Genomic DNA, 23,921 nt, shown 5'->3' with positions numbered 1-23,921 from the left:
TACCCTTCACGCCCGCACCCTGGTGTCCCGCCCCGACACAAAGTGGCGAGACCTCCTACCACCCTTGGAGGGGGAGCAACCTCGGTGGGCCAGCCTGTACTCCACCTTGGTCCCGAGGCCCGTCGGGGACATCAGTTGGCGGCTCCTTCACGGGGCCGTGAGCACGGGCGTGTTTTTGACACGTTTTACCTCCGTTCCAGAGACTTGCCCCTTCTGTAATGTGAGGGAAACCCTGGCGCACGTCTATTTAGAGTGTGCCAGATTGCAGCCTCTTTTTCGGCTCCTCACAAACATTCTTTTGCGCTTTTGGCTTCATTTTTCCCCTCACCTCTTTATCTATACACTCCCCATCCGTGGCCCCACCAAGTCGCGGGATCTCCTGGTTAGCCTCCTCCTAGCCTTGGCTAAGACAGCCATTTATAAGACCAGAGAGCGGAGGTTGGCTCATGAGGCGTCCTGCGATTGTAGGGCCGTTTTCCGATCCTCAGTACATTCACGCATCCGGGCGGAGTTCCTCTGGGCGGCGTCCACCGACTCCCTTGACACCTTCGAGGAGCGGTGGGCGCTGTCCGGGGTTCTCTGCTCGGTGACCCCGTCCGGTTCCCTCCGTCTGACCCTCTGATTGAGGGACAGAGCGAGAGACGCCAGCCACAGCCGTTAGCTGCTGTGAATACCATCATTATTGTTATTTAGGAGGGGTCTTATAATACATGGATGTGCCCCCCTCCCTCCCAGCCACCCACCCCGCAGCCGTGCCCATCTTGTTGGGCACTCTCAGGAGAGGGAGGGTCGGTGACCCTGGGCGCGGCACTAGGTAACTCGAGGGGGTGGAAGACCACGAGTGTCGAGGAAGCCCCCCCGCTCTAGGCCACCAGGTAACTCAGGAGGGTGGAAGACCATGAGTGTCGAGGAAGCCCCCCCGCTCTGGGCCTGGGCTAGCCTGAACACCTCTCCCTCCTGAAAGCTGTTGTGTTATACCTTCTGATTGCGTTGTTTTGTTGCTAAGTTTTTCTTTATCTTTTTGTAATTTCTGTAACTGTTACAAATAAATTTCTTTTCTGTTTCAAAAAAAAAAAAAAAAAAAAAAAAAAAAAAAAAAAAAAAAAAAAAAACCTTCCCTGTTAGGAGACGGAATCGTTTTTTCGCTCGCTCCTGAGCTATCTGCTTTCCTTTCTTTCCTGAAGCCCCCTGGCCCAGATTTTTCACACTTTTCCTTTTGCTTAGTTTCCCCCCCGCGTTTGGGCCGGACGCTTTGTTTTTTTGGTTTCGTTTTCTCCCGCTTTTCTGAGCTGCGTCAGTGTGCTGGCCGGTTGCCAGCACCCCCCCCCAGACGCCTGCTTTTGGACTTTGCTTTTTGCTTAATTGAAACCCCCAGAAGAGGGGGGGAGGACTGCCGACCCGCTGTCCAGAGAGGGGAGTGGACGCCCCCAGACCCAGCCGTTTTGTTTTTTGCCTGGACTTTTTTCTTATCACTACAACATTCCTAGCTGCCGAGAGCCTTGGGACAGAGCCAACAGCTGCAACAGATGCCAGAGGCCGGAGAACTCGCCCGAGCAGCCGTGAATCATCGTGGAGAGAAGCCGTAAGACTGAGGGATTTCCTTTGAATTATACCCTCGGGGGGGGGGAGTTGACTGCGTTCCAGCTGCGTCTGTGGCGGCACAGGGGTGTAGCAGGGAGCTACCCCCAGATCCACCGGTGCCCCCAACCCCCCCACCACTACTACGACTATCACGGCCCCCGCTGCCTCGTCCCTGCTGGCGATCTGCCATCTGCCTTCGGATCCAGCTGTTTGCTTTGGACTTTGCCTTTCGGACCGGACATAACAACCAACCAAACGAGACTCTTTGGACAATTGTGGTGGGTCGTCCTCCCTCCAACCCCCACCCCCCGGATTGTTTATCCCATAGTTTACCCCTACTACCGGACCCCGATTTTTGCCCCCCCCCCTTCTTTCGGTGTCTCCCTGTCTCTCCCTGCTTACAATGGCAGAGATGGAGAGACGCAAGGCCCCTTCAACGAAATTGGTTGCCCCTTCCCCATCTACCCCCCTGCCCACCCCTCAAGATTTTCCCACCGCCTCCATTGTTAGAACCCCTGCCCCCGCCCCCGCTGGGGCCTCGGCAGTGGGAGGCACCGGGGCAATTACTACTGCTGCTTTGGTTTTTGCCCCATTAGATTCTAGGAACCCCCCCCCAGTTCGACGGAAGGGTCGGGGCGGGCCGAAAGGAAAGGGCCCCGCTAAAGCCGCTGGGCCCTCCATGGCAGAGGCCGCCCCCACCACTGTGGCCTCATCATCGATCGTGGCACCCCTCCCAGCTGTTCCCTCCACCAGCTCTGCGACCGTCCCTCCCCCGGCCCCCAGGACGTATGCCCGGGCGGCGGCAGGCTCCCCCTCGCCTGCCGCCTCCTCATCTCGCCCACCCACTACCTCCGCTACCATCACTAGCGCCCGGGGCCCTCTTCCCGCCCTGACCAGGAAGCACGGTGTCCGTTGCCTCCTGGTGCCCGCCTCGCCCCACGTGGAAGCATACGTGCAGGCGTTGGCGAAGGTGGTAGGACCCATGGCCATTGTGGCGGCCTCCAAGATGTATGGGAAGGTCGTTTTCTTTCTGGCTTCGGAGACTGCCGCCCAGGAGGCGGTGGAGAAGGGCCTAGTGGTAGGAGGGGTGTTTATCCCCCTAGAACCGCTAGAAGATCTGGGCGTTCGCCTCGTCCTCACCTCCGTTCCTCCCTTTTTACCTAATGTTGCCCTGTTACCCGCTCTTTCTGCCCTGGGAAAACTTGTTTCTGCTATTAGCCCTCTCCCGTTAGGCTGCAAGGACCCCGCCCTCCGTCACGTCCTCTCGTTCCGCCGGCAAGTGCAGATTTCACTGCCGGCGGGGGTGCGTGACGGAGAGGCGCTTGAGGGGTCCTTCCTAGTTCCCTACCAGGGAGCCCGCTATAGGGTCTTTTATTCCACCGGAGAGGCCCGGTGCTACCTCTGCCGCTCGGCGGGGCATGTCCGTAGGGACTGCCCTTTGGCCCGGGGGAGAGAGGCACCTGAGACCCCCGAGACCCGGCAGGATATCGGCCCTGTCGTTGCCGACACCCCTGGCCACCCGGCACCTGAAACCACCCCTCCTCCCACCCGATCCAACGCTGCCCCCGTCCGGGCCCAAGAGGTATCTTTCCAACAACGCCCGGGCGACCACGGGAGTCCCGCTCTTGCTGTAACCACCTCGGCAGAGCCTCCGGAGGAGAGTGTGGCACAGCTATTACCAGGTGCAGGAGAGGGCTCGCCCCAAGGAGAACCCCCCGCCCCTCCTGCTGCCTCACCGCTATCCCCCCGAACCCCTGAACCTTTGCCTCCGCGCCCCGCTCCGCCCCCTGCTACTCAACCCCCAGATGATGCTATGGAGGGCTGGACTGTAGTCCAGGGGAAGCGAGGCAAGCGGAGGGCTCGAGCCCCGCTGCATCCATCTGACGCGGAAGCCCCCCGGAAGACCAGGAAGGGAGGTACTGACCTTGAGCCTCCCGCCTCGGCCACGAGTGAGATCCATTCGTTGGTGTTGGGAGGTGAAGATAGATTGGCATTGGAGGGAGGAATCCCCCCTCCGCGAGGGACCCTCCCCTCCGAAGCCCCGGAGGAAGCCCCTTCTAACCGGACACCACCTGAACTCCCTACGAACCCCGACGTGACCGTTGAGGCGGGCCCTAGCGGAGAGGCCCCCAGGGTAGTAGGAGTCGGCCTCTCCTCTGTGTATGCAGAAATTGAGGCCCTAGATTTGACCCCGGTCACCCAGGGAGGGGATGATTTACTGCCGGCCAGCCTCGTTTTAGGCAATCTCACCCCAGGCCCCCTTTCCCCATGTTCTCTCCCCCTGACTGCCTTTCCGGGTGAGCACCCCACGGAAAGTGGTTTATCACCTGATGCCATGGCTGCCACGACCACCCCGAAGCCAGCATCTAGCATTGCTCGGAGCCCCCTCCCTTGCCCCTTAACCCCCGACCCTGCTCAGGAGGCATCTTCTTTTTGCTGCTCGCCTCCTGAAGCCCAGGGCCTTACCTCTGCCCCTGTCCCCACCCCTGTCCCGGTTCAATTTCCCTCCTCCTGCAAGGCTACTGCCGCCCCTGGGGTTATTTCTTTTCCGCCTTTTGCAGACCCCCCCCAGGGAGCAGTCTTTACGTTTTCTAGTTGCGACTCATTAGGAGTTGCGCTTTTCCCCCTGCCATCCCCTTCCACTCCAAGGCACGAGATGGATTTAATAACCCCAGCCTGTCAGACGCCCCGTCGGCGGTCCGCACCCTGCCTACCCGCCTTAGCGGACCTCGAGGCTGTATTAAGAACCCCATCCGGAAGTACCCCGGAAACCGTAACCCCATCCCCCCATGAGCTGCGGCATGCACTACGGCAGTTCTTAGAGCACACCCGTGGTGCCCGCAATAGGGCACAGCTGGCTCTCCAACGATGGGGGGACTTCGATCGACTTGTTCAGGCCGCAAGGGCCCTTATGAAGGAGGGCAGAGGGCAAGGGAGGCGCGGTGCTGCGGCCTACGAGCGGGCCCGCGGCTTCCGGAAAGAGCTACTTACTTATGGGATGGGACACGGGTTGCTACGCGACCCGCCGGGGGCCATGAGCACCCCCACCAATGAGAACTCCCCACCCCCCCGGCCCTCCGCATGACACCTCTCATTATTGTAACCCTGAATACCAGGGGCTGTAGGATGGCTCTCCGCAGGTCCCAGGTGCTCTCCTACCTTCGGGAGGGGGGGTACTCTGTGGTTTTCCTGCAGGAGACCCACACGGACCCAACCGCCGAGGATAGGTGGCGGCTGGAGTGGGGGGACGGGGTATACTTCAGCCATTGCACGACCTGGCAAGCTGGAGTGGCGACCCTGTTCTCCCCCGCCCTGCGGCCCGAGGTGCTAGGGGTCACTGAGGTCGTACCGGGCCACTTGTTGCACCTCCGAGTTCGTCTGGAGGGGCTCGTGGTCAATCTTGTTAATATCTATGCCCCGCAAGTGAGTTCACAGCGGCCACAATTCTACCAGCAGGTGTCCGATTTTCTCGGCACCCTAGACTCGCACGAGTGCCTGATCCTGGGAGGGGACTTTAACACTACCCTCGAGGAGCGGGACCGCTCGGGGGCCGAGCCGAGCCCGGCCGCCGCGACCATTCTCCGAGACATAGTCGATTATCACTCCCTAGTGGACGTCTGGCGTGACCATCACCCAGATGACACTTCCACGTTTACCTTTGTCCGGGTGGAGGCCCATCGGTCACACCGCTCTCGGTTAGACCGTATTTACCTATCCCGTTTCCATCTTTCACAGGCCCACTCCTCCACCGTGCGGCCGGCCCCTTTTTCCGACCATCATTTAGTTACCGTCACGGTCTCCCTCCGTGCGGAGGGACCGGGGCCGGCCTACTGGCACTTTAATAACAGCCTGCTGGAGGACGAGAGCTTTGTGATGTCCTTCCGGGAGTTTTGGCTGGCCTGGCGGGAGCAGTGGCGTGCCTTTCCCTCGGTGCGGCGCTGGTGGGATCTAGGGAAGGTGCGCGCCAAGCTCTTCTGCCGCAACTACACTCGGGGCGCCAGCCGACGGAGAAATGCAACGATAGAGCAGTTGGAACGGGAGGTCTTAGAGCTGGAGAGGCGCCTGGCCGCCAGCCCCGGGGACCCGTCCCTCTGCGGAGCGTGCCGGGAGAAGCGGGAGGAACTTCGAGCCCTCGAGGACCACCGGGCCCGAGGTGCCTTTGTCCGGTCCCGCATCCGCCTCCTTCGGGAGATGGATCGCGGCTCCCGCCTTTTCTATGCCTTGGAGAAAACGAGGGGGGCCAAAAAACATGTCACCTGCCTTCTAGCGGAAGACGGCACCCCCCTCACGGATCCGGAGGAGATGTGTGGGAGGGCCCGTGACTTCTACGCAAGCCTTTTCTCCCCGGATCCGACCGATCCTGGCGCTCGCGGGGTGCTCTGGGAGGAACTCCCCACGGTCAGCGTGGGCGACCGAGACCGGCTAGAGCTGCCTCTCACCCTGGCCGAGTTCTCGGAAGCCCTCCGCCGCATGCCCACCAATAAATCTCCGGGCATGGACGGGCTGACCGTGGAGTTTTACCGCGCGTTCTGGGACATCCTCGGCCCAGACCTAGTCACTGTCTGGGCTGAGTCTTTGCAGGGCGGGGTCCTCCCTCTGTCGTGCAGGCGAGCGGTGCTTGCCTTGCTGCCGAAGAAGGGGGACCTCCGCGACTTACGAAACTGGCGTCCCCTCTCACTCCTTAGCACGGATTACAAAATCGTAGCGAAAGCAATTTCGCTGCGGCTAGGGTCCGTGATGGCGGACGTGATCCACCCAGACCAGACCTATACTGTCCCGGGTCGCAGCATTTTTGACAACCTCTTTCTAGTCCGAGACCTTTTGGAACTCGGGCGGAGAGACGGTCTGTCGTTCGCCCTCCTGTCTCTCGATCAGGAGAAGGCGTTCGATAGAGTGGATCATGGGTACCTCCTGAGCACCCTGCGGGCGTTTGGATTCGGACCTCAGTTTGTGAGTTTTCTCCGGGTGCTGTACGCCTCCGCGGAGTGTTTGGTTAGGCTCAACTGGACCCTGACCGAACCGGTCAGCTTCGGGCGAGGGGTGCGGCAGGGGTGCCCCCTCTCAGGCCAGCTGTACGCTCTGGCGATCGAGCCTTTCCTCTGTCTCCTCCGCAGGAGGTTGACGGGGTTGGTGCTGCGGGAGCCGGAGCTGCGGCTGGTCCTGTCGGCGTACGCCGATGACGTCCTCCTCGTGGTCCAGGACCCGGGCGACTTGGCGCGAGTGGAGGCATGCCAAGCCATTTATTCAGCAGCCTCCTCCGCCCGAGTCAACTGGGTCAAGAGCTCTGGCTTGGCGGTGGGGGGCTGGCGGCAGGTAAGCTCCCTCCCACCCGCGCTTCAGACCATCCGGTGGAGTGCCGGCCCTCTGCTCTATCTCGGCGTTTACCTTTCTGCCACGCACCCTTCTCCGCCGGAGAACTGGCAAAATTTGGAAGGCGGCGTGATTGAGCGGATCAGGAAATGGACGAGGCTACTCCGATGTCTCTCCCTTCGGGGGAGAGCACTGGTGCTTAACCAACTAGTCCTGTCCACGCTCTGGTACCGGCTCAACACCCTAGCCCCGGCCCCGGGTTTCCTGTCCCACCTCCGGAGATTGATTCTGGAGTTCTTTTGGTCAGGATTGCACTGGGCCCCTGTTGGAGTTCTTCATTTGCCCCTGAAGGAAGGAGGGCAGGGCCTGAAGTGTCTGTACACTCAGGTCCGCGTTTTCCGCCTCCAGGCCCTGCAGAGGCTCCTTTATGGTGCAGGTAGTTCGACGTGGAGCATATTGGCGCACGCCTTCCTACGCCGCTTCCATGGGCTCCGATATGACCGGCAGCTCTTTTATCTTTGTCCGAGAGGTTTTCCGCGAGACCTCTCCGGGCTGCCGGATTTCTACCAGGACCTCCTCCGGACCTGGAAACTGTTTTCAACCACCAGGTCTGTGGCGGCCATCGTGGGGGCAGATCTCCTCACGGAGCCCCTGCTACACAACCCCCAACTTCGTGTGCAGGCGGCGGAGTCCCGCACGGTGCGCCAGAGGTTGGTCCTGGCGGGAGTTACGAGGGTCGGGGACCTCCTGGACTACGACCGGGGGGACTGGCTGGATCCCCTGACGCTCGCTCGACGCATGGGGCTCTCCAGCCTTCGCACCCCCCGGCGCGTGCTTCAGGAGGTGGAGGCCGCTTTGACCCCCGCTGCTCGGGCTTATGTCAGCCGAGCCTTGCGCGATGGCGCACCCCGCCCATCCTTTACCCCAGGCCCACCGGACCTTTCCATCGGGCCCCTACCCTGCCGATCCCAACACACCCCTCATCCTTTCACTGCAAGCCGGCTGCATGAATTGCAACCGGTCGGTTTTCAAGTTGCATCACGGCAATATTTATATACACTCACGCTCCATACCCTTCACGCCCGCACCCTGGTGTCCCGCCCCGACACAAAGTGGCGAGACCTCCTACCACCCTTGGAGGGGGAGCAACCTCGGTGGGCCAGCCTGTACTCCACCTTGGTCCCGAGGCCCGTCGGGGACATCAGTTGGCGGCTCCTTCACGGGGCCGTGAGCACGGGCGTGTTTTTGACACGTTTTACCTCCGTTCCAGAGACTTGCCCCTTCTGTAATGTGAGGGAAACCCTGGCGCACGTCTATTTAGAGTGTGCCAGATTGCAGCCTCTTTTTCGGCTCCTCACAAACATTCTTTTGCGCTTTTGGCTTCATTTTTCCCCTCACCTCTTTATCTATACACTCCCCATCCGTGGCCCCACCAAGTCGCGGGATCTCCTGGTTAGCCTCCTCCTAGCCTTGGCTAAGACAGCCATTTATAAGACCAGAGAGCGGAGGTTGGCTCATGAGGCGTCCTGCGATTGTAGGGCCGTTTTCCGATCCTCAGTACATTCACGCATCCGGGCGGAGTTCCTCTGGGCGGCGTCCACCGACTCCCTTGACACCTTCGAGGAACGGTGGGCGCTGTCCGGGGTTCTCTGCTCGGTGACCCCGTCCGGTTCCCTCCGTCTGACCCTCTGATTGAGGGACAGAGCGAGAGACGCCAGCCACAGCCGTTAGCTGCTGTGAATACCATCATTATTGTTATTTAGGAGGGGTCTTATAATACATGGATGTGCCCCCCTCCCTCCCAGCCACCCACCCCGCAGCCGTGCCCATCTTGTCGGGCACTCTCAGGAGAGGGAGGGTCGGTGACCCTGGGCGCGGCACTAGGTAACTCGAGGGGGTGGAAGACCACGAGTGTCGAGGAAGCCCCCCCGCTCTAGGCCACCAGGTAACTCAGGAGGGTGGAAGACCACGAGTGTCGAGGAAGCCCCCCCGCTCTGGGCCTGGGCTAGCCTGACCACCTCTCCCTCCTGAAAGCTGTTGTGTTATACCTTCTGATTGCGTTGTTTTGTTGCTAAGTTTTTCTTTATCTTTTTGTAATCTCTGTAATTGTTACAAATAAATTTCTTTTCTGTTTCAAAAAAAAAAAAAAAAAAACCTTCCCTGTTACCTTACCCAGGGAAAAGGGACCTACTTAACCTGGGGCTAATATATCTGCCTTCTATCATGGATCCCCCTCTTAGGCTGGGGGTGGGGGGATCCTTTAGCAGTGGGCGGGCTTCGCCTGCCCACTTCCTGGATCCCAATAGGATCATTCACCAGAGTGAGGAGGTTGGCTGATGGAGACTCCTGTGACTGTGGGGCCTATTTCCGATCCTCTGTCCATTCACGTATCCGGGCAGAGTTCCTCTGGGCGGCATCTACTGACTCCCTTGATGCCTTTGAGGAGCAGTGGGCGCTGTCCGGAGTTCTCTGCTCGGTGTCCCCATTAGTTCCCTTCGTTTGACCCTTTGACCACGCTCCTGTCCCTGTTATTTCATTAGTTGTCCCCCATGTTTATTTGGTGTCCAGGTCCTGTGGATCCTCCTCTTAGGCTAGGGGGATCCTTTAGCAGTGCGTGGGCTTTGCCCGTCCACTTCCCGGATTCCAATAGGATCATTCTCCTGTAGCCATCTGGCCCGACCCTGTCACAATATTTAAGGTCCAGACAAAGCAGAGAATATTGTTTTAAGAATCTGAATCATCCACACACACTAAACTGAAGGGAACTCTATTTCAGTACAATAGAAATTTTCATTGTGGTGGGGAAGGCTGTGGACGGGGGAGAGGGGAGGGGGGTGTCAGGGGAAGGGCTGAGAGAGCACAGTGTCCTTTCTCCTGAGTTGAAATTTCGACAAATTGCCTTTTTCTCTAAATGTATGTTTGTTTATATTTTAAGCTGCCCCAAAGACTTCGGGCATAGACATTTAAAAAAAAAAAAAGTCTTCACTCTCACTATAGTTACTCCTCCTGGCAGAGCTGGGGTGGCTGTTTGTTTGAAGTTTCTGATTACAGGATATATGTTTTCATTTTTAACCCCCTCGGTGTTTCTATTCAAATTACATCTCTGCTTTCCAGCAGTGTAAGTTAGGTTACACCACAAAGTAATGACTAGTATCAAAACTGTATGTTGTCTCCCTCCTTCCAGTTACTCAATTGCCAGCAACATTGTGCGCAGTCTTGATACCAGCGGGCAAAATGAAGATGGAGGCTGCCCATTTGCGGTTGAACTCCAGTAACTTTGTTCTGCCTAAATATATTCCCCTCCCTCCCACCCCCAGTTCAGATGTATAAGCTGTTTGTCACTGTTGTATTGCATGATTCTAGCTCAGAAAGGCTGTGTTTCAGTCCCTGGTGAAGTGATACTGCCTTCACAGTACTTGTGAGTGGCATGCTATAAATAGAGCCCTACCAAATTCACAGTCTATTTTAGTCAATTTCACGGTCATAGGATTTTAGAAATCATAAATTTCATGATTTCAGCTATTTAAATCTGAAATTTCACAGTGTTGTAATTGTAGGGGTCCTGACCCAAAAAGGGGTGGGGGTGTGTGTGGTGGTGGTGGTGGTGGTGGTGGGGTGTCACAAGGTTATTGTAGGAGGGGTTGCGGTACTGCTACACTTAATCCTGCGCTGCTGCTGGCAGTGGTGCTGCCGTCAGAGCTGGGCAGCTGGAGAGCGGCGGCTGCTGGTCGGGGGCCCAGCTCTGGAGGCAGAGCTGCCACCAGCAGCAGCGCAGAAGTAAGGATGACATGGTGTGGTGTTGCCACCCTTACTTCTGTGTTGTTGCCTGCAGAGCTGGGCCCTCCGTCAGCAGCCACCACTCTCCAGCCACCCAGCTCTGAAGGCAGCAGTGCAGAGATAAGGGTGGCATGGTATGGAATTGCCACCCTTACTTCTGCACTGCTGCTGGCGGGGTGCTGCCTTCGGAGCTGGGCGCTCGGCCAACAGCCACTGCTCTCCAGCCACCCAGCTCTGAAGGCCGCACAGAATTAAGGATGGCAATACCGCAACCCGCCCCTAAAGTAATCTTGCAACACCCTTGCACCTCCCTTTTGGTCAGGACCCCGAGTTTGAGAAATGCTGGACACCCCCATAAAATCTGTATAGTATAAGGTAAAAGCACACAAAAGACCAGATTTCACGGTCCATGGCGTGTTTTCCATAGCCATGAGTTTGGTAGGGCCCTAGCTATAAATCAGTCCATTACAAACTGAGCTTCCATGGCGCATCAATATATAGGCATGCAAAGGCTTTTTGCTTTTCCTGTTGCTTCTATATATGCAATGAGCGCGTGGGTGTGGGTGTGGGTGTGGGTGTGGAGTCAGAGCAAAATCCTTTGCCTGGATAGATATCCATGCTACCCAGCTCAGTTTTTAACTGGTTGATTTAGCTAGCGTGACTCTCACAAGTACTGTTATCCCACCACTGAAATGCAGCCACTCTGAACCAGAAACATGGCACAGGGGGGATGAATAGCTTACACAGCGGAACACCAGTGGTAATTTCTTTGGGCAGGATGCAATGATAAGAATTCATAGATATATGTGGTGGTAATAGCGTGGTTGTTTTGGGCTCTTGATGGGCTTGTGTTAAAAGTGGGAATCCTCCTGACTTATCACCCTTACACTCATGACTCTAGAGCAGGCTAACTCGTTCTTTAGACCAAGGCAAGTAGAGCATGGCTCTCTGCCCAAATGCTCTGATTCACCACATGCATTAACCAGAGTGTTACTGAAGTAGAGATACTGCCACCCCCACCAAGTCCTGGCCCTCAGTGCAAAGAATCCAGCTTGGCCAGCTGAATACCATTGAGTTTCCCTTGATGGCCAAGCTTTCAATAAACTGGGCCTTATTATTGCTCTGCCAACACATGATGTACATTTAATTGCTGCCAGTCAAAGTGCACATCTTATGCTGTGACTCCCAGCTGCTCTGGGGAGGAAGCTGAGATAATCATGATGTCACCAATACTCCTGTGAAATCATTAAAGCTATTATCCCCTTTTATGCTAATTAAATAAAACACTGGGGAAGAGAAATTTCATTTTTGGAAGAGCAAAAGCTGCTTGGCTCCCAAAAGTGTCATTCAGTCTCTGCAGTTGTGTAATGACTGCAAGCACCAGGGTGAGCAAAAGTCTGCCCAGACGCAGGCACTGTGTGAGAAGGAACAAAACTGACATTAGCCTATATAGAACGCTACTCCTGGGCTGCTTTATCTAATGGCTTGTTTAGTCTTGTTCTACCATGTGTTAGCAGCCTTCAGCAATATATGGTGGTGATTACCCGCTCTCTGTCATCTCACCACTTATCCCCATATCCCAAGGCTAAGGTTAGGTTACAGTTATGAAATGGCTCAGTTGTCTGCATGGAACAATAAGCTGAAAATAGGTACAGGGTTCTGTTAATAACAATGAGCTAAATGCCACCTTTTCTGGTTTTCTTTTGTCAGGGACAGGTGGAGCTGATTTTATTTTTGATTTGTTTTTATGTTCTATCTCTGATCTAAATGGGTGGTGGTCACTTTCTTTCCCTGCCAGCTGACCTGGAAAATGAGGAATGGTGTCTGGGTGCGGAATTGGCTTCAGCAACAATAAAAACTGAACCCGTGCTGTGTGAGGCGCCAGGCCTTACCCCCTCTGTCAGTCTCACCATCACACCTGTACCCCTGGAAGGTGAAGAACCCCAGCTGCAATCTGATGCCATGGTACTTGCATATTTTCTATTCTCTTGCCTATCCAGATAGATGCAGGTTCCCATAAAGCTGTGCACTGCAGTGTAGTCTTTCTGGTGTGAAGGTCTGAGAATTCCAGACATGCAGTACATTATGGGTTGGTGTCGTCTCTTGTTTGCCAGTCTCCAACAATAATGTAAGTGCCCATTTTTCAAATGATGTCTCTATATAATTCAGCCTCTGGTACTATTATCTACCGGCTGCACCATTTGCTTTTCTATACTTACAGCGTCTTCTGGACAGGGTCAAAGCCTGGGGTTCACGCATCTCTAGAACACCTAGTCTCTGATGAATCAATCCCACTTAGAATCGCTAACCAGTTAACCCCATGGAATCTGTGGCAAGATGCACATCATCCGTTATCCACAATGATTTTGCCTCCAGGCTGTTTAAACTCACCCTAACCCAAAGGAGAACACCTGTGTGGGGTGGCCAGCGCTTGTAGTGAGAACTTGCATACCACTGTAAGGTCAGCTGTGCCGCTTACCTGGGTTTTCAGTTTATTCAGCTTTTACAGCACTTTGGGCTGCTGCTGCCTCCAGCCCAGCAGGCCTAGTAAGGAGCACTCCTGATACATTTGTGACCACAGGTTCAACAGGCAAAGAATGTTCACCAGGGCTTAGTTTGAATATGCTTCAGTCAATGAAAATAAGTTACAAGAATTATTGATCAGCCAGAACTCTGCTTTAAAGGCCTATTATTTCAGCTCCTCCCTTCTCGCCCCTGTGGTGGTGGAGGGTGTCCAATCCATCAGGATGATGTAATTCCAGCTGCAGTGTGGGCAGGCCATGTTCACAACCAGGCTTTCATTGTTTGGTGGCGTATCGGAAGTGCTCATGTGCAAATTAATTCACTTCACAGGAAGCTGAAAGATTTAAGACTGTCATAACCATCTTGTAGTTTGTGTGAATTCGTAGTCTCCAGCATGTGGCATCCCAACTATAGTACGGATGCCACAATATCACAAGCAAGACCAGGACCACGTTACTCTAAAAACTCACTGGGTCCTGATTTTTTACTTTTGCTTTGGGCCAGAAAGTTACACAGTAAGATTCTGGCTGTATTGGCTACTCCAATGAGCATGACTGGTCAGGTCAGGAATTACAGGATCACAAAGCAGGTCTCACTCTAGCCCTCTGCTCAGCTGTGGGGGCTCCATCTCTCTCAGTATCCCTTTCCAATTCTGGCCTATAACTTTCTTTGCTTGTTCCTTCTCCACTTTGTAAAATGAATTTAGGCCCCATGTCCCAGCTCATCCTGACAAGAACCCTGATGCCCCTTCCGGATGGTAACTCTACTGACATCCTCTCAATAGTGCCAAACCCTCCTCCCACCAAAAAGAATACTTTTTTTTGCAGAAACCCTGCTCAAAGCCTTTGCACGTTGGTCCAGCAAATGCTTGTGCCAGCTCTGTTTCCAAGAGAAGTAATTTGAGTGCAATGCACATTACCTGTCGGTCTGAAATGTCGTCCTGAGACGTAATCTCTTATTTAACTAATTATATCAGTAAGAGAAGCCCCAGCAGCTGTTTTTCAGGGTAATGGTCTCATTGACCTGAGTTAATAAGTTACAGAGAAGCAGTAAAAAAAAAAAAAAAAATCTTGGAGTAGGAGGGGGGGAAAGAGGTCTGGTCACTTACAGAGAACCTTCCCTTGTTTCCTTATACTCAAATTTTATTTTTTTTTAATTCCTTCTGTAGATGAAACCATTGGGCCAGAAGGTTCTTCCAGAGATTAAATTGGAGCCACATGAAGTCGATCAGTTCCTGAACCTGTCTTCTAAGGAAGGTTTGTTAATTACCAACCCAAGATGATCATAGTGTGCTCTGTTGAACTATTTGGCTTTCTAGCCGACTTTGCTAATCTCCAGAGCATGGCTGCTGTCTTCTAGGGATTTGATTCAGGCTGCTAAAGAAACCAGCCTCTTTGACCCACTTATAAATTTTGTTTTTCATAAAGAAAATGATCCCTTCCCTCTATTACATATTACTGATTGCACAGTTACTGCATAGAACTAGAATCCTTGAGACCTAGGATTACTTTGCCTGGAAAAGAGGCAAACTTGAGGGGACTGGATTGAGGTGTTTGGAATTATGAAGAGCATAGCAGAAACTGACTCTTCCTACTTTGTATCTTAAGAACAAAAGAATAGCCATACTGGGTCAGGCCAATGGGCCATCTAGCCCAGTGCCCTGTCTTCTGACAGTGTGGCTGGCACTGTGTGGGACAAGTTTATATTGCTGTTACCTGTGCTGTACTACTCTGGATGAATAAAAAATGTCAGTGATGAGGGTTATCTGTTTGGTGCCTTCCAGTAGCACTAGACTACTAAACCCTCCAAACAATCTGCTGTTAAACTGTCAACTTCTTCAGGGCAGGGACTGGCTCTTTCCTCCCTGTTCATACAGTGCCTGTTGTGGATGCCCCTGGGAACAAAGAACAAATAGTTGTTGTTAATACACAGTGAAGTTAGAACTGAATTAGTAAGAAAAACAGATGGTATTCTGCTGGCTTAGCGGAGTTTAAACACTGTCTGGACGCTGTCTCCATTAATAGTGCTTCATGAGTGAAGGGGATATCACATATTGGAGGAGTGTACTTTGTACCACAGAGCATTTGGGGAGGAAGTAGAAATCCCCAGACCTGGTACTCTTTTTAACCCTGCTCCTTAAGAGGGGTGAGCCATTGGGAAAGGTCACTTCATACGTTTCAAACCCTTAATTAAGTGCTGTACAACTGGAAGGCTGGGGCAGCTGCACATTTACAAGTCTCCCCTTGAGACTCTTTCTCCCTCCAGGGTCTTCAGAACAAGTTGTTCTCAGTGCTAACTCGTCTCTAGTTTTTAAAGCCGCTTTGATTTGTTGGTTCTCCTGGAGCTTCCAAATGCTCTTTCATTAGGATAAACACTTCCTGTTTTGTTTCTCCCATCCCATTAGCAATGGATCCCCTGCACCTGCCTCCAACCCCTCCCAGCAGCCATGGCAGTGACTCTGAGGGAGGGCAAAGCCCAACCAGGTTCCTCCCGCCTTCAAGCCCTGTCCAACTACAAGCCACAGCTAAAGTGACATCACGCATGGCTTCAGCACTCTCCAATTCGCCTCTCCTGACAGCACCACATGTAAGTTGTGGTGACTTTTTTTTCCAATTTTTTTTTTTACCTGGTGTTTTACTTTTTCTGTACTTCTGGTTTGTTGTTGCTCCTTTTAGGGAGCCTCCCAGACTCTGGCTGAAACTCCAAATCCAAGTAGTTGGGCTTTGGCTTCCCCACTGATTGTCTGGAGCTGGAGTCTGCAGTGAAAAGATGTCTTATGTAACAAGCTTTTCCTTTATACTTTCTTGCAGCTACTACTCTGCCCTGATAGATTAATGACCCATGTGATCACCTGCATCACAGTGGATGTCTTGCCACTTTGTCTTTAGGCAGTAGGTGATCAACTCTAGGGTGGGATTTTAATAAATACTCATCATTGGTCAGTTCTCCAATCGTGGATCGGGACCCCAGAGTGGGTCACAACCCCATTTTAATGGGGTCACCAGGGCTGGTGTTAAACTTGCTGGGACTGATGCCTTACAGCACAACTGTGCTAGGATCCACTAATCTGGGTGAATTTCCTGTTTTCTTTGCCTCTCCCCATCCCTTTGGTACATGTAGAAGCTGCAGGGGACTGGTCCACTGATCCTGACGGAGGAAGAGAAGAGGACGTTGATAGCTGAGGGGTACCCTATTCCTACAAAACTGCCCCTGACAAAGGCAGAGGAAAAAGCACTGAAGAAAATCCGCAGGAAAATAAAGAACAAGGTAATTTTACGATGCAGCTCTGCTGAATGGTCCCCTCTCATGTCTCATACAATAAGGCTACATCAGTTCTACAAAAATGGTCCATAATGCTGTAGGATACTGTTGTATTTTTAATAAAGATACTCTTCCTTCTATCCCCTGCTACTTACCACTTAAATTACCCATCTAGTCAGTACCTGTCTGTCTGTCCAGGTACTTGTTTTGCTCATCACCATAGCATCTGACTAGCTATTAAAGCTAACACGATTGTAAAAATATTAATATATGCCTATACTAGGTGCTAGTGGTATATGAAATCATGTCAGCTAATTCCATTTAAAGAAAGCCACCCCTTTTTTCCCTTGTCTAGACAAAGCCTCTGTGTCCCCTCTACCTGGTGAAGGAAACGTCTACCCACCATTTTCATGCTTCTAAATCCTCTGTGCACCATTGTACCATACTCTACATGCAGTACAAGTCCAGGGCCTTAAATTAGCTATTTTATGCCAGGACTCTCTGAAATATTCTAAGTGCCTTGCTTTTCCTTTAGCAAGGGAAATGGCTGGCTAGAGGGGCAAGTTTTCTAACCTGACCACCTAAATTGTCCTTGTACAGATCTTGCACACCCGCAGGTATTTTGCAGGTGCGGTTGCACAGGGGCTTGTATTAGTTATCCAGCGTTAAAAATGGAGCCTGGTGTGTTTGTAAACCCCTGTCCCATCCCTGCCCCTGAATTTCTTCTCTGAGAAGTCTGAGTGGTGATGTAGTGTAGAAGGTAAAGAGAATTAGAGTTATTAATTAGAATTAGAGAATTAGGGGAGTGACTTTACTGCTTTTTATTTAGACTGTATTTGCACTAGGATAGGGAATTGGCAAGGAAATTCTAGAGCTGATTGCCAAGGGGAAAAAAATAAAGAAGAGCGGCAAACAGGCTTGGATTTAATAATGCCAATGTTTTAAATCAGTTTATTGATTTACCTGTGGCTTCCTTTTGCTATAAAGATGTTTTGTGTGGTGGTTTCCCGTCCCTCTTAGATCTCTGCCCAGGAAAGTAGGAGAAAGAAGAAAGAATACATGGACAGCCTGGAAAAAAAGTAAGCCAGCCTTCCTCCCCTTTCAAATGAACCAATGACACAGTTGCTGAGATGGGAGGGTTGATACTGTGAGCGTTTCCTGCACAATGTGTTTCAGTTGCCACCTAGTGGTGACTAAAGGCAGAATTTATCTCCAGGAAAGAGGCCGGGGTTTTTTTGGGTCCTACAGATAAAAGTGTATATATGGTTAATGTTTGGCAAATATTACTGTGTCAACACTTGGTACTTTGTAGTAGGTCTTCTGATGTTAACATAGCATTGAGGAAACTGGTTCCTACTTTCTGAGGTTGGCTGTGCTCCCCTTCCTGTTGTACAGCTGCCTCGCTACTTTTGTGCGAAACCTTCTTTTTACACCTTCCTCCAACTATTTGTGAACGAGCGAACGCAAAAAGGGCCCTGGCCAAATCCCGGTACCATGCTAACAGATCTAATTAGTTGGATTTTAAATAAGCCAAGACAAAATAATATACGTCCATGGCTGCGTTTCAGTAGCTGGTATGTGATGTGGCTACATAGCATGATTTTCATGGTTCGTTTGGCAGGCGGTGTCGAGGCCAAGTTGGGCTCTGAATGAATAAATTCCTTTTCTTAAGAAGGTGGGGACAGAGGCAGGAATAGGTGTAAAGGAGGAGTTGAGATAGGTGGCGGAGAAGGAGCACGTTAGCAGGCAGTCTGCTTTAGCAAGAAGCATCAAATCCTCCTACAGAGACTTGTGCCCCAAATTAGTCCCTCTCCCGAGTATCCTGAATCTTTCCTCATCTCTCCTTGTGCCCTTGGCCAGATGGGCCTGACCCACATCTGCTAAACTCCTTGCACCTCCTTTGGGGAAGCCCCCATCTCAATTTTCCCCTGCTCTTTCTGTCTCCTGCTGAAAGTCTTGCACTCCCAGGGCAAACCCCTGAAAGCCTCTTTCCCATCCACCCCCATCCCATGCCCAAACACATGGCAAAGCTCTCCCATGTGCACCTTCCCCCTCCACTAAGAGACTGAGATGGGAGTCTGGTTTGTTCTTTTGAGAGTTTGGTCACCTTACTCGCACTACGAAATATAATGCAATGTGGTCTCCTTGGTGATCTCTAATGGCAGCTTGGAAAGGACCAATGTTTTTTGGACATAAATCTCATGGTTTATTGACATTGTGAAGGTAAGAGACATGGGCTTTGTGATCTTTTGGGGTGTCTATGCTATCAGGGACACAGTGTCAGAGATATGGTTTGCATGAAACGGATGTCTGTCTCATCCTTGCAATCAGAGCTGCGGCACATCATTTAAAATGAATAGGGAGAAGGTGGGGGACAAGACTTCAAGTCCTGCCCCTGAGGGTGAAATGCGGGGGTCTCGGGTCCTGCCTCTGGGGCGTAGGAAGCCCTCAGAAGAGAGTCAGGATTTTCCGTTTTGCCTCTGGGTAGTGGTAGGCCTTGTGGGGGGCGGTTGCAGAGTGAACCTGTCCCGTACTCACCGCACAGCGGCTCCAATCCCACAGGGCAGGCCCTGCTCTGATCTGCTGGCTCTTGCCATGCTTGCAGACAGGGCCCCTCCCTGTCACTTCCTGGCCCTTGTGCCACCGAATTGCCTGCCCCACGTTGAGCTGTGGCTGCCTCGGCCACAGAAATGTATGCATGTAGCAGCAATGTTTGTAAGAGCTGTTGTGGCAGGGCCATAAACCACATGCCTTAGAACACCAATATTTATTGACACCTGTTCTACATCACTGTTCCTGGAAAGAAAGTCTTCTGGGTAATTTTCAGACATGGAGCCCTGCATGGTGGGATGGAACTAGGAGGCTCATCAGGACATCCTGTCTATGCCAGGAAGAAATAACTGTAGCCAGTACTGAATGAGCTGGACCTAAGCTAAGAACGCCTCCCAAACATTACAACTAGCAGAGCTCTCCAATACTTGTAAAATGCCTGGGGTAGCAGTTGCAGGGGCTTTTCCAGGTTTGTGTGAGGTCAAATACGTCAAGATTTGCAAAGGTTTGCAGCAATGCTTTTCCACCTAGTATAGACAGGACATTAGAACTCGGACTTTACCCCCTTTGTTGAAGTATAATGGATGCCTGGTTTTAAATTTGCCTTTCTTTCTTTGTGCCTTCCTCAGGGTTGAGTCCTGTTCAAATGAAAATAGTGAGCTGCGTAAGAAAGTGGAAGTCCTGGAGAACACAAACAGGTAGGATCTGAAAGGACAAGTGGAACATGCTTCCAAAATGAAAAGTGGGAAATCTGGAAAAGAAGGGATCAAATACCAGAGCAGTGGACAATGACTCTTAAGAAATGGATCCATCTGACCTGGTTAATGACACAGATGGGGGAGGTAAAATATGTAAAAAGACTGGCACGGTGGCTCAGTGCTCAGTATAATATGAGAGAGCTTGGGTTTGATGCTTAGGTATGGGTGCTCTCCCTAGGCTGGTAAGAGTTGCGAGTTCTTCATGTCACTCTTCATTAAGCATCTGGACTGATCTCTGAGTGATACGGATGGGCTAGAAAAGAAGTCTCATCAAGCCCCCTTCGACTAGTGGAAGACTGGTCTGATGGGAGACCTTGGAGAGGAGAGGCCCTAACCTGGAGTGTAAGGCTGCAGTGGAGTCCTGATGCCTAGATCTAGAGGCCCTTAGTAGTCAGTTCTTCTGGGACTGCTACTTACATTCTAACTACCAAAGATCTTTCTAAGGCGCTTCTCACTGTAGCATCTATATCAGTGTAGCAGTGCCATTTCTTTTGAGAGAGAACCAATTTCTCACCCTTCTCTGCTCATTTAGGAACAGTTGTAGGTGAATCCAAGTGGTTTACTCAAAAGGCCAACAGCTGAGACCATTCCACCGTTTAGCTCTTAAGGGAATGTCAGATAAAAGGGAGACTGATATTTATTTAAAAGATTCGGCCCCGTGTTCATCGTGATTTAAAGGTTATAAGACTTGAGCTCAACCTGATCTCTGGTGCTGGCAGATTCCCCTGGGAATATTGTGTCCCATTTGAATAGATCCAGATGAGTGTGGTGCATGTGTATATACCTACACAGACACATAGCTGTGGCACTGAAGTGTGGAGGGAGGTGGTCACTGAAATAGCTGAGCTTTAAAGATCAGGCCTAGGACCTAGAAATGGACCTAGAATTTGTCTGGCAGCCAATGTATTGCTCATTGAGTGGCATGTGTTGTTTCTAATCTTCAGATCCAATCTCTAATTTCATGGAGACAGACCCCGTATCACTGTAATTTGCTGGAGAATGTCTCCCACACACTGCTCGTGCATAAAGACATCTGCTGCTTGTTTGGAGAGAGCCAAGCCATTTCTCCTGCCTCCTTTGCTCATCTGCCCACTCTGCCTCACACATGAGAATGTTGGCATTGCTGTATAAGATCAGACCAGGTCCATCTAATCCAGAATCTCTTTCTGATGGGCTGATACCAGCTGTTTCAGAGGAAGGTGCAAGAACCAGGAAGTAGGCAGTTACAGACTCTGCTCCCCTTAACAACCCACTGAAAAGATTCTCACCGAGTAGCCCTTGTCCCCAGGGAAGATAGTTTTACGTGTAAGCCCCCAATGTTACATGTAAGTCTTCCCCAATGTTAGACACAGCAGGCTTTCCAAAAGTCTTGCTCATGTATCTGTCCCTCACGCCCAAGGTTGCCTTGTGAAATAATGAAAAGAAGCTCTATTTTTAATAAAACTCTTAACGTTTTCCCAAATTTTGGATGCTCTTAATTCTGATACTAAATCCTGAAACAGTATGTTTATTTAGGTGATGTTATCCCCAAATCCTTTACATCCCAGATATGCAGAATTAGTTGCATAGTTTCCCTTCATCAGTCATGGCAGTGTTTGGCTAGGTCTACACTGCACATCACTGGTGACCGCATGTAGGGTAGGTGTGAAAAACAGGGTGGGTCCATGCTGCGGCTTGTAGTAACGCATGTCAGTGAAAGGCTCTGGCAGCAGAGAAAGCTGTCAAAGCCTTTCTTTGCTGCCTCCCCCGCCAGAGCCTTTTCTACACGGAGGGAGCCTTTGCCTGTGGCCCATGCAACCTTCATTCTACCCCGGAGCATGTTCATCATGGTACAGTCTCTCTCTTTAATTAGATGATCATATTGCCTATATCGTTACAGGACCCCTGCCTCATTCAGTGAATGAGTAGTTATTCAATATTTCTTTATCTTCCTCATACAATGTGTGGCCCCCAGGTCTTTATTTAATGCACACTGTGTAAACCCTGGACTAATAATTTCCTCATGGGTGTTTCTATGGTGCCCTCAATGTAGTATCCGAGTCCACAACATTAATTACACCTCATCTCTGCGGGGAGATAGTAGTAGTATTCCAGGAAACTAAGGCACAGAGATTTATTTGTATTACTGTAGCATCTAGAAGCTTCTGTCATGGGCCAGGACCTCCTGGGGCCAGTTGTGCAGACACAGAACAAAACGATGGTCACAGCCCCAAAGAGTTTACAATCTAAGTATAAGGCCAGAGACAACGGATGGATACAGACGGATGGGGAAGTACAAGTGAGACAGTATTGATCTGCATGGTAGGCAGTGATCTATGTCAGCAGCCTACCTGTTCGGGTTTTTTTGTAGGCCTTCTGGTGGAGGTGAGTTTTGAGGAGGGATTTGAAGGTGGATAATGAGGCAGCTTTGCAGATGTTTACAGGGAGACACGCTCAAGTGCATGGGGCAGCACAGGAGAAAAATACTTGTTTGAAAATGTAACAAGTGGATGATGGAAGCTGGCATCAACAGCTCAGTAGTAAATGAGAGATGATGATATGTAGGGTGAGGATAGGCCAGGAAGGTTTAAGGAGGAATTAAGAGCATCAGAAAGTTGAGAGTGAAGACCAGTAGCTTATGTTTGATGTAATAGAAAAGCAGGAGCCAGTGGAGGAATTCAAAGGCGGGAGTGGTAATGGTCAAAGCGATGGGCTAGGGAAACCATCTTTGCAGCAGCATTGTGAATAGATCTGAGCAAGGCAAGATTGTGTTTGTCAAGGCTAGAGAGAAAGATGTTGCAGGAATTGAGGCACGAGATGATGAGAGCTTGGACAAGACTTTTAGCTATGTGGGTGAATAGGAAAGGATGTATAGTAGAGATGTTACAGAGAAAGAATAGGCAAGATTTAGACACAACCTGGATGTGAAGTCCTAGAGAGAGGTCAGGATCAAAGATGACACCCAGGTTATGGGCCTGACCAACAGGCAGGATAGTGGTGTTGTCCACAGTGATTGAAAAAGGAGGTTGTGGGGGAAGATTAGGAGCTCTGTTTTAACCATGCTTAGCTTAAGCTGGCAGTTAGACATCCCCAAGGAGATGTTTGAGACACAGGCTAAGATTTTAATTTGGACAGAAGGAAGCAGGTCGGTGGTAGGGATGTAAAATATTAAACGGTTAACTGGTAAGTATTAGTCTTACCATTAACCCCCTGTGCGTGGGTCTCAAACCAATTCTCCTCCCTGAGCCGCCCTGGGCCCTGCCGACCCTGGTGGCTTCGCAGGGGATGGCCAGCTGGGCAGGGGGAGCACATTTAGGCCGGGGTGGGCGGGCAGGGTCTGCGGGCCCCATTGGAGGGGTAAAGTAGTTCCTGGCCTCCCCCTGTGCCACTGGAAGGGGGTTTGGCTGCGGAAGACCACGGTGCACTGGGAGGGGAAGCTGCTGCTGGGGTGGCATGGAGTGTCTGTGGAGGCCGCATCGGGACAAACTAGGTACCCGGGGGCCCTCTCCCTTTAATCGGTTAACCAGTTAAATGATATAATTTTTAATAGTTTAAATGGTATTTACATCCCTAATCTGTGGAAGAGAGGTAGATCTGTGAGTGGTTAGCATAGACATGGTAGTCTAATTTGTGTTTATGGATGAGGATACAGAGGGAGAAGAGAAGGGGATGAAGGGCAGAGCCTTATGGAGCCCCCTCAGAAAGCTAATGAAGGATCCTACGAAAGACCTGCTGAAGGAGGAATTGGACAGGTAGGAGGAGAACAAGGATAGCACAGAGTTATGGAAGTCAAGGGAGAGCAGGATTCCACTGTGTTAGGCACGGTACAAAGTAAGAGACGGTCCTAGTGCCAAAGAGCTTCAATAGACAAGTCAAAGGATGGGAGAGGAAACGGGCATAAGGATGGTGTGGGAGAAGTGACTGGTTTAAAGTCACAAAGGAGGCCAGTAACGAGCTGGGAATAGAATCCCATAGACTATGATGCCTCCCCTACACCAGCATGCTGTCAGACTGGAGGACACAGATATCTGGGGTTAGAGAGTATTGAAAAAACAGGATGTACCTGTATTAAATGAGAGAAGAAAAAGGATATTTATTACTGATTATTTTCCCAGAGAAGTAATAGAAATTGGATCCTATTTAAAATGCACCTCACCAGTTGTATGGATTACTTTTGTGCTG

The 23,921-nt window shown here is 51.5% G+C and overlaps 1 protein-coding gene across 1 annotated transcript in view; it reads left to right on the top strand.

The window, feature by feature from the left end:
- Positions 1 to 23,921, top strand: part of CREB3L2 (cAMP responsive element binding protein 3 like 2) — a 127,243-nt gene that overhangs the window by 92,003 nt on the left and 11,319 nt on the right. The window contains exons 3-8 of the mRNA XM_074939923.1: positions 12,467 to 12,633; positions 14,360 to 14,447; positions 15,596 to 15,777; positions 16,312 to 16,458; positions 17,473 to 17,531; positions 19,632 to 19,700. Coding sequence (XP_074796024.1) covers positions 12,467 to 12,633; positions 14,360 to 14,447; positions 15,596 to 15,777; positions 16,312 to 16,458; positions 17,473 to 17,531; positions 19,632 to 19,700 — 712 coding nt within the window. The remainder of the gene's footprint in view (positions 1 to 12,466; positions 12,634 to 14,359; positions 14,448 to 15,595; positions 15,778 to 16,311; positions 16,459 to 17,472; positions 17,532 to 19,631; positions 19,701 to 23,921) is intronic.

Source organism: Natator depressus, chromosome 1 (genome assembly GCF_965152275.1).
Source record: "Natator depressus isolate rNatDep1 chromosome 1, rNatDep2.hap1, whole genome shotgun sequence".
In the NCBI taxonomy this organism is placed as follows: domain Eukaryota; kingdom Metazoa; phylum Chordata; order Testudines; family Cheloniidae; genus Natator; species Natator depressus.
Note: the sequence above shows the minus strand (reverse complement) of the source record. Positions and strands in the feature narration are given on the sequence as shown.